General features: G+C 46.6%; 1 protein-coding gene across 1 annotated transcript; it reads right to left on the bottom strand.

The window, feature by feature from the left end:
* Positions 1-3,414: 3,414 nt before the first annotated feature.
* LOC123117497 (zinc finger protein ZAT18-like) lies at positions 3,415-4,338 on the bottom strand. Its single transcript, XM_044538238.1, has one exon. The coding sequence runs from the start codon at positions 4,121-4,123 to the stop codon at positions 3,626-3,628; it is 498 nt and encodes a 165-aa protein (XP_044394173.1). The 5' UTR covers positions 4,124-4,338; the 3' UTR covers positions 3,415-3,625.
* Between the last annotated feature and the right edge of the window lie 6,405 nt (positions 4,339-10,743).

Raw genomic sequence — 10,743 nt, 5'->3', positions numbered from 1 at the left:
ATCATCATTATCAACTCTAACACATTACCACATAATAAACATATTGTACCTCATAGGACCTATTACATTCGATTAAGACCTACTACATTTTCTAAGGTAAAATAACAAAAAACAAGATAGCCCCTGACTCTCCATTATGGAGAATGGAGATTAGACTATCTCCAATTCTTGCCTTTCGCTGAATGTTACTTCCAAGAACCTCCTTGCGAATGTCCATACATTTCTTCCATTCTCTGATGATCATGTGTTCACGGGTTTTAGAAATCCGATATGCACAGGTGAGCTCCGTAGATTTACCTGGCAGTATGTTCAGAACTGAGAGGCGACCATGCAGAGACATCAGATGAGGCACACAATCCATCAGGAGTTTCTGTTGAAAAACATAATAATAACTTCGTAGTTAGCAATGATGTACTAGTTTTAGAAGTATGCAAAAGATGCACGGATGTCGTAATAGTAAAAAATCTTACCAGGGTATCTCCAGAGAAGTTATCGTTGTTCAACACATGCACTAGTGGCACGTATTCACCATAATTTGGAGGAGTTCGATAATAGTCATTGTAATTCTCAAGAAGAGTACAAAATGCGATCAGATGATTTTTCTCCTTATACGTTAATTGGGTGCCTTCGGTGTAGTGGGTTTTATCTACCATCTTCCGCACAATCTTTAAAGAATCAAAATAAGCTGTCAATGGAAATAAGCTATCAACTATTTTGAAATAAACAATATAAATTAGTTAATAACTATGTTTGAGAAACTCACATAGCGGTACAATCGGAAGCGTATCAACAAGGACCCAAATGTCCATATTGTCTTCCTCGCTGTCAGGATCACCAAGATCCATGGTGACAATCATACCCTCATAAAAACCATACATTTTGCAAAGTGCTTCCCAATTTTGGCAACCAAAATGGGTTACGCTCTGAGCATTGCACAATTTACTTCAAAATCCATATCATGATGGGTCCTTAGGTGTATTTTCTTTGTTTCGAAATTTTCATGGTCTTCAAAACCCATCCTCTCCAAGACATAGCGTCTTGCATGGCATGGGATAAGCTAGTCGAATTGTAAAATATGAAAATTAGACGTTGAAATAGTTGAAGTCATGCTTAATGGAGAAAAAAACACTTGTCGTTGTTGCGTACCGTTTCACAATCGAAGGTCTCCTCGAGCTTAATGCTGAAGCGCCGATCTTCGTCCAGCCGAACGAACCTGTCGCACATACCTCGATCGTCGTGGCACCAGCTACACTCCCCCGGGAGACCGTCGTCGTCCGAGTACGACATTTCCTACAATCATAATTCAAAGATTAAACTTGTACATATTCTAGCACAAGTCATGCCAGAATTCACGACAAAATCCGGCATGACCTTTGCTAAAAAAGGACATATCGAGCGCCTGAAATTTGCCGGAACGGAAATTAATCAACACTCCGGCAAAACATAGGCCACTCGGAGATGTAAACTGAACATGAACGGCCACTTGGGCAACCACATATCCTATTTGAGCAACAACACAAGATATACAAGGATATTTGGCTGGTCTCACCTCGATGTCGGAGGGGGTCGGTGACTGGGACGACGGCGGGGATGTCGGAGGGGGTCGGTGACGGGGACGACGGAGGTCACCTGAAACCATATAAGTTATCACTAACAACAAACATGACATGTTCAACTAGTTTTATTAATTCAACTAGTTCTTACTAAATATAAACTTACTATAAATAGAAAAAAAACTAGTTCTTTCTAAAAATAAAGTAGTTCAACTAGTTATATTAATTATCTTACTAAAAATAGATTAGTTCTGTTAATTCAACTAGTTCAACTAGTTTATTAATTTACTTACTAAACTAGTTCAACTACAACTAAAGTAGTTCAACTACCACTACTACTACTAAAAATCTAGTACTAACTAAGCAACATCTAGTACTAGCTAACCCTACTACTACTACTAAATCTAGTACTAACTAGTGGCAGGGGGTGGGGGGCGACGGAGAGGTAGCTAGGGGCGGCGAGGTCGAGGGCGTGGGAGGAGGGCTGCCGGCGGAGGAGGGAGGAGGGGCGGCCGCAGGCGGAGGGAGGAGGGCGGCGGCGGAGGAGGGAGGGGCGGCCGCAGGAGGAGGGAGGATGTGCGAGGAGGATGGAGGAGGGACGGAAGGAGGGGAGTACCTCGGCGGCGGACGGACGAAGGTGGCGGCGGCGGCGACGCACGACGACGATTTACGCGGGCGAGAGTGAGAGTGTGAGTGAGAGGGCCGGTCGTGCGCGTGGGGATAAGGTAGGGATAGTTGTAGCGCGTTTCCCGAAACGCGCTACAGCTAACCTGAATAGCAGTAGCGCTCTATAGTAAAGTGCGCTACTGCTATAGCTAGCGGGGGGGGGGGGGGGGCGAGGTCATGGCAACTATAGCACTAGCGCTGTATGCGGTGCACGCGCTACTGCTATTTCCAAGTCAGCAGCGCGTTTCGGTCACACGCGCTGCTGCTAAGTAGCAGTAGCGTGGTATTTTGAAGAGCGCTGCTGGTAAGATTCTGTGTATAGGCTTTTCCCTAGTAGTGTCCTCCTCCTCCGTAGTGCTTGGTGAAGCCCTATAGGAGAACCACAAGCTCCACCACCACGACGTCGTGCTGCCGGAGCTCTCCCTCAACTTCTCCTCTCCCCTTGCTGGATCAAGAATGAGGAGACGTCCCCGGAATGTACGTGCGTTGAACGCGGAGGCGCCGTGCGTTCGGCGCTAGATCGGATCTTTCGCGATTTAAATCGCCGCGAGTACGACTCCATCAACCGCGTTCTTTTAACGCTTCCGTTGAGCGATCTTCAAGGGTATGATGATGCACTCCCTCTCTCTCTCTCGTTGCTAGCATCTCCTAGATTGATTTTGGTGACACGTAGGAAAATTTTGAATTATTACTACGTTTCCCAACAATGATTTGCAGGAGAAGGATGTGGGGGATGCTGGCGATGGGGATTTGCAGGCGGAGCAGCAGGCCGTCCTCAATTCCATCCGGTCGGAGTCGGCTGCGGAGGAAAGACGCCGTCGCCGGCAGGAGATGGAGACACAAGAGACCGCGGACGAGGCTGTGATGCTCGCTTACATGGATGAGGTCGAGCAGGAGGAGGATGAGCCGGAGCCCTCCTACCCGCCCGTCCAGCCGGCGCCCGGCACCGTCGTCCTATACATCTCCGACGACAAAGAGGAGCTAAGGTAGTACGTATGGTTTTTTTTGCATGCTTTGTATGGATTTAGGGGATGAAATATGAAAGAGGTGGATGCAAAGTGGATGCGCCCGGGCGCGTCCGCGTGCGTTGGAGGGGCCGGGTTTGCCAAGTCCGACGGTAGATGCTCTGAGGCTTAGTACTTGACTTATTATAAATAATGGCGGTGAAAAACAGCATGTTCATAGAACAACAATCTGAGTGCAATAATCTGTCAATTGCTTTAGAAGAAATGAATATGTCTTCATTAGGGAGTATACAACTGCATCTGTGCATGTAAACCTCGAGTCAATCGGTTAGAAAAGGGACCGATCCAAAGCAAATACTATCCAGCAAGAACGGAGACGGTAATCACCAAAAATGTACTCTGTACAAGGTCGAACAATGAACCTATCAGATTCTAACGACTCTAGACGAACAGCTCGAGCAAGACCGGCGGCCGGTCGGCGGCGGCCTGGTGCCCCGCCTCCTGATTCGACAGAGCGACCCACCGGTCGATGGCGCCGCTGAGCGCCATCTCCTCGCGGTGCCGACGCATGTGGCCGCCGAGAGCCTGGCCGGTCCCGAAGCCGAGCCCGCAGATGTGGCAATCGTGCTGCTGCTTGTCCTCCTGCTTTTGCCTCTCCTTGATGGCCCTGGCGATCCCGACACCGAGCTCCAGCCCATGGCGCCCCCGGAGGTGGCTGGTCCGGTGGCCGCCCAGCGCCTGGAACGACGCGAAGGCGCGGCCGCACGTCTTGCACACGAACTCCCCTTCCCCCGACGTCGCCACCACTCTACCCCGCCGCGCCCTCTTCCTGGCCGGTGCACCGGCCGAGTCGGCTGACGACGACGTCGAGTCCGTGCTCAGCGACAGCGCGAGCGACAGTACCTCCTGCTCCCTAGCGCGCTTCATTCCCGCTCCCATGGATGGATTTGCTGCTGCTCGTGTAAATGATCTGCTGGAGCCGCCTGTGAATTCCGATTGATGCTCGTTTGTGTTGATGGTCTGTGGGAAGGAGGCGGCCGCAGCGCAGTTATATATAGGTCGTGTGCGCAGTAGGTGGTGGAGTGGAGTGCGTGTTGCTGCGGGCGGAGCTTACGTTTGTGCTTGTGTGGACCAATCGCTGGATGCCACCGCGACCTTCGCGACGTGACGGATCGGATCGAGCTCGATGGGATATTTGTGGTCGTACGTAGCGCGGCCGACCGGAGACGAACCTGTGGTGCGGAGTGGCGTCACCTGTCACGCCACAAGGCGCGTGGCGGCGCGCCGCTGCTTGGCTCTCGAGTTGGACGGCGCGGGAGCGTGACACTGGAACGTTCTAGACTCTGAAAGGATATTTGGATCGCACAGGATAATTCAGATTTGTCTACGCCACACATACATGCAACTATTTTTTTAAGAACACACCACGTACTACTTGCTACACTGGTGTTCGTATACAAGTTTGGTACCTTTTGAATTGGCAGAAAGAAAAAAGAGTATGGTTCGTTTCGGTCTCTAAAGAAAAGTTTGGTCCTCTCTCCGATGTGAATTAATTGTCGCAACCCCTAAGGCCTAGTACACTGCTAAATGCTTAGGTAGGTGTTTAAAAAAATAAATCCGGTTTTCTGAAGCACCATTGCCTATTTCTACAGGAGAGAGGCCTAATTAAGTGTCTACCATCACTGGTAGAAAAGGGGGCAATGGCCCAGGCCAGTTCAGCCCATTAGTCCCGGTTCAATCCAGAACCGGAACCAATGGAGCTATTTGCCCCGGTTCGTGAGCCCAGGGGGCCGGCCGGGCCACGTGGGTCATTGGTCCCAGTTCGTCCGGACCTTTTGGTCCCGGTTGGTGGGATGAACCGGGACCAATGGTCCTGGCTCCTGGCCCACCACTATTGGTCCCGGTTGGTGGCATGAACCGGGACCAAAGGGTTCCCTTTTGTCCCGGTTCATGCCACCAACCGGGTCTAATGGTGCTGCCTATATATAGCCCCTCGCGCAAGAGCAGAGCACACTGCTCTATTTTTTCTGGCCGAGGGGGAGAGGGCTTGGTGGTGCTCTAGCTCACCTCCTATGCACACAAGGTGTTCGATGGAATGCCCGAGCCACACTACATAAGGTTTCTCCTCTCCAAGCTCGACCACCAAGCTTCATTTTCCTCAATATTTATCTAGGTTTAGCGGTCCGTCACGCCCCATCCCCGTCTTCATCGCGGTCGATCACCCGCGCCGATCTCATCGCCGGCACCACCGTGGTGAGCCTCTTGTTCTTATCTTCTTTCTGAAAGGAAAAATATTATTACTTGTTTGTTTAGATAGATACTTGTATTATTTTCTTACTTTTATTATTGCATCTTATATAGTGCGATGGTTTTGGTATCCGCCCCCGTCGGCCCTCGTCCTGTCTATGATTCGGATGTGGTATATATTATCTTTTCATAACTATTGGTTCATTTATTGTTTATGAAAATTATGCCGACCAACGTGACATAGATTTTATTTATCTAGGAGGTTGTTGAACCGGAAATCCAACCGACCCTATTGTCGAGAGGTTAAATTTAGTTGAAGAAGAAAACAATTTCTTGAAGGAAAAAATAAAAAAACTTGAGGAGGAGAAGATGATATTGGAGTTGCATGTTGCGGATGTCGTCGATGATCACAAGATCAAGATGGATGCAATGCGCTTGAAGATGAGAAAGATTAGAAAATATGCCATTCATACCGAGGCTTGGTATCATTATGCCGTTGGATCAGTTGTTACCTTGGTTGCGATTATGATCGCATTTGTTTTCGCATTGAAATGTTTTACATAGTTTCAATGTATGATTTAATTAATTTAGATGCTCTGCAGAGCTTTATGTTGTTAGATGAGAACTATGTATGTACTTTGGTTTTTATGTGATGATGAACTTCTATTAATTTGGTCACTTAATTATCTATTCATGATGTTCTGTAATGATTTTTGACACACTTAATTATATATAATGCACGCAGATGAACCGGCAATGGATGTACGGTGACAGACACACCTCCGAATACATTAAGGGCGTGCATGATTTTCTCGAAGTGGCTGAGGCAAACAAGCAGAATGGTTTTATGTGTTGTCCATGCCCTATATGTGGGAATACAAAGTCTTACTCTGACCGGAAAATCCTTCACACCCACCTGCTTTACAAGGGTTTCATGCCACACTATAATGTTTGGACGAGGCACGGAGAAATAGGGGTTATGATGGAAGACGACGAGGAAGAAGAGTACGATGACAACTATGTGCCCCCTGAATACGGTGATGCTACTGAACATCAAGATGCACCAGACAATGTGCACGATGGTGCTGCAACGGGCGAAGCTGCTGAAGATCAAGAGGAACCAGACGATGTGACCGATGATGATGATCTTCGCCGGGTCATTGTCGATGCAAGGACACTATGCGAAAGTCAAAAGGAGAAGCTGAAGTTCGATCGCATGTTAGAGGATCACAAAAAGGGGTTGTACCCCAATTGCGAAGATGGCAACACAAAGCTCGGTACCGTACTCGAATTGCTGCAGTGGAAGGCAGAGAATGCTGTGCCTGATAAAGGATTTGAGAAGCTACTGAAAATAATGAAGAAGAAGCTTCCAAAGGATAACGAATTGCCCGACAGTACATACGCAGCAAAGAAGGTCGAATGCCCTCTAGGATTGGAGGTGGAGAAGATACATGCATGCCCTAATGACTGCATCCTCTACCGCGGTGCCTACAAGGATCTGAACGCATGCCCGGAATGCGGTGCATTGCGGTATAATATCAGACGAGATGACCCTGGTGATGTTGACGGCGAGCCTCCCAGGAAGAGGGTTCCTGCGAAGGTGATGTGGTATGCTCCTATAATACCACGGTTGAAACGTCTGTTCAGAAACGGAGAGCATGCCAAGTTGATGCGATGGCACAGTGAGGACCGTAAGAAAGACGGGAAGTTGAGAGCACCCGCTGATGGGTCGCAGTGGAGAAAAATTGAGAGAAAGTACTGGGATGAGTTTACAAAGGACCCAAGGAACGTATGGTTTGCTTTAAGCGCGGATGGCATTAATCCTTTCGGGGAGCAGAGCAGCAATCACAGCACCTGGCCCGTGACTCTATGTATGTATAACCTTCCTCCTTGGATGTGCATGAAGCGGAAGTTCATTATGATGCCAGTTCTCATCCAAGGCCCTAAGCAACCCGGCAACGACATTGATGTGTATCTAAGGCCATTAGTTGAAGAACTTTTACAGCTGTGGAATGGAAACGGTGTACGTCCGTGGGATGAGCACAAAAAGGAGGAATTTGACCTAAAGGCGTTGCTGTTCGTGACCATCAACGATTGGCCCGCTCTCAGTAACCTTTCAGGACAGACAAACAAGGGATACCACGCATGCAGCACTGTTTACTTGACACCGATAGTATATACCTGGGAAGCTGCAGGAAGAATGTGTACCTGGGCCATCGTCGATTTCTTCCGACCAACCATCAATGTCGAAAGAAAGGCAAGCATTTCAAAGGCGAGGCAGATCACCAGAAGAAGCCCGCCATGCGTACCGGTGATCACGTACTTGCTATGGTCAATGATTTACACGTAATCTTTGGAAAGGGTCCCGGCGGACTAGCTGTTCCGAATGACGCTGAGAATCACGCACCCATGTGGAAGAAGAAATCTATATTTTGGGACCTACCCTACTGGAAAGACCTAGAGGTCCGCTCTTCGATCGACGTGATGCACGTGATGAAGAACCTTTGCGTGAACCTGCTAGGCTTCTTGGGCGTGTATGGGAAGACAAAAGATACACCTGAGGCACGAGAGGACCTGCAACGCTTGCACGAAAAAGAGGGCATGCCTCCGAAGCAGTATGAAGGTCCTGCCAACTACGCTCTTACGAAAGAAGAGAAAGAAATATTCTTTCAATGCCTGCTCAGTATGAAGGTCCCGACTGGCTTCTCGTCGAATATAAAGGGAATAATAAATATGCCAGAGAAAAAGTTAGAGAACCTAAAGTCTCATGACTGCCACGTGATTATGACGCAACTGCTTCCGGTTGCATTGAGGGGGCTTCTACCGGAAAATGTCCGATTAGCCATTGTGAAGCTATGTGCATTCCTCAATGCAATATCTCAGAAGGTGATCGATCCAGAAATCGTACCAACGCTAAGGAGTGATGTGGCGCAATGTCTTGTCAGTTTCGAGCTGGTGTTCCCACCATCCTTCTTCAATATCATGACGCACGTCCTAGTTCATCTAGTCGACGAGATTGTCATACTGGGGCCCGTATTTCTACACAATATGTACCCCTTTGAGAGGTTCATGGGAGTCCTAAAGAAATATGTTCGTAACCGCGCTAGGCCAGAAGGAAGCATCTCCATGGGCCATCAAACAGAGGATGTCATCGGGTTTTGTGTTGACTTCATTCCTGGCCTTAAGAAGATAGGTCTCCCTAAATCGCGGTATGAGGGGAGACTGACGGGAAAAGGCACGCTTGGAAGGGACTCAATAATATGCAGGGACGGATATTCTTGGTCTCAAGCACACTACACAGTTCTACAGAACTCTACCTTAGTGAACCCGTATGTCGATGAACACAAGAACAGTCTGCGCTCCAAACATCTAGAGCAGTGCGACGACTGGATTACATGTGAACACATCAGGACTTTCAGTAGTTGGTTGGAAACACGTCTCAGAGGTGACAGCACTGTTTGTGATGAGCTGTACTTGTTGTCCAGGGGACCATCTTCGACTGTAATGATTTGGAAAGGATACGAGATAAATGGAAATACATTTTACACGATTGACCAAGATGAAAAGAGCACCAACCAAAACAGCGGTGTCCGCTTTGATGCAGCAACCGACAATGGAAATGACACATATTATGGTTACATAGTAGACATATGGGAACTTGACTACGGAGTAGATTTTAAGGTCCCTTTGTTTAAGTGCAAGTGGGTCAATCTGTCAGGAGGCGGGGTACAGGTAGACCCACAGTACGGAATGACAACAGTGGATCTGAAAAATCTTGGGTACACTGACGAACCGTTCGTCCTAGCCAATGATGTGGCACAGGTTATCTATGTGAAGGACATGTCTACCAGACCGAAGAAAAGAAAAGATAAGTAAGCGAATACATCATTCAATGAGCCAAAGCGCCACATAGTTCTTTCAGGAAAAAGGGACATCCTGGGAGTGGAGGGCAAGACAGACATGTCTGAAGAGTATGAAAAGTTTCATGAAATTCCCCCCTTCAAAGTCAAGGCTGACCCAAGCATCCTGATAAACGATGAAGATTATCCATGGTTACGGCGCAATAAGCAAACGACACAAGCGAAGAAAAAGTGAAGACTTTCTCCCGCAACTATTATATATGATGATACCATGCCAACTTTGTAACAGACGAGTATGATACCATTGTGTGTTTTGTACATGCACATGCTATGCCAACTTTTTCAGAGTTCATTTGAAAACTATGAATTTGAAAACCTCGCCAACCGAAGGGCGCTCACACCGGTTTATAAGCCCGTCGCTCTACACGCCTTGTTGAGCTCACAAACTTGTGATTCACACAAATTTCAAAGAAAACTAATGGCACAAACAGAAAGTTTATAATTTTGCTAACCTAAAAGCAAAAAGAATTAAAAAATAAAGCAAAAAACCAAAAGAAAATAATTAATGCAGAAAACAAAACAAAAAAACTGGAAAAAAATAAAAATAGCAACAATAAGTATTTTATTGTAAGTAGAAACAAAATAAAATGAATAAAGCAACAAAGAAAACAAAAAAAGTGTTTTCAAATTTGAAAACTAATGGCACTAACAGAAAGTTTATAATTTTTCTAAAACTAAAAGGAAAAAGAATTAAAAAATAAAGCAAAAAACAAAAGAAAATAAATAATGTAGAAAACAAAACAAAAAAAACTCGAAAAAAAATAAAAATAGCAACAATAAGTATTTTGTTGTAAGTAGAAACAAAATAAAATGAATAAAGCAACAAAGAAAACAAAAAAAGTGTTTTCAAATTTGAAAACTAATGGCACTAACAGAAAGTTTATAATTTTTCTAAAACTAAAAGCAAAAAGAATTAAAAAATAAAGAAAAAAACAAAAGAAAATAAATAATGCAGAAAACAAAACAAAAAACTGGAAAAAAATAAATATAGCAACAATAAGTATTTTGTTGTAAACAGAAACAAAATAAACTAAATAAAGCAACACATAAAACAAAAAAACAAAAAAAACTGCCACCTACTAGGCCCCCACGGCCTGAATACGACTAGAAACCCTACCATGGGCCAGGATTCAGACCCGCAGGAGGCCCAGTAGGCCCACAGGCACAGATTGCAGGGTTAGGCCCGAAAGCCTGCTTAAGAGAGGAGCTCGAGAGGGAAGGCGCACCGCACCTTATAAACAGGTGCGCCTCCCTCTCAACTAGCGAGGTGGGACTAAATATTAGGTTCGGGGCAGCACAGGCCTTTGGTCCCGGTTGGTGGCACCAACCGGGACTAAAGGGGGGCATTAGTCCCGGGTCGTAGCACCAACCGGGACTAATGCACCCCTTTAG

The sequence above is a fragment of the Triticum aestivum genome, chromosome 5B (genome assembly GCF_018294505.1).
Source record: "Triticum aestivum cultivar Chinese Spring chromosome 5B, IWGSC CS RefSeq v2.1, whole genome shotgun sequence".
Classification (NCBI taxonomy): Eukaryota; Viridiplantae; Streptophyta; class Magnoliopsida; order Poales; family Poaceae; genus Triticum; species Triticum aestivum.
This window is presented reverse-complemented; position numbering and strand designations above follow the sequence as displayed.

Excerpts from the sequence above, each read along its gene's own strand:
- LOC123117497 (XM_044538238.1), bottom strand. The coding sequence starts at position 4,123 with ATGGGAGCGGGAATGAAGCGCGCTAGGGAGCAGGAGGTACTGTCGCTC.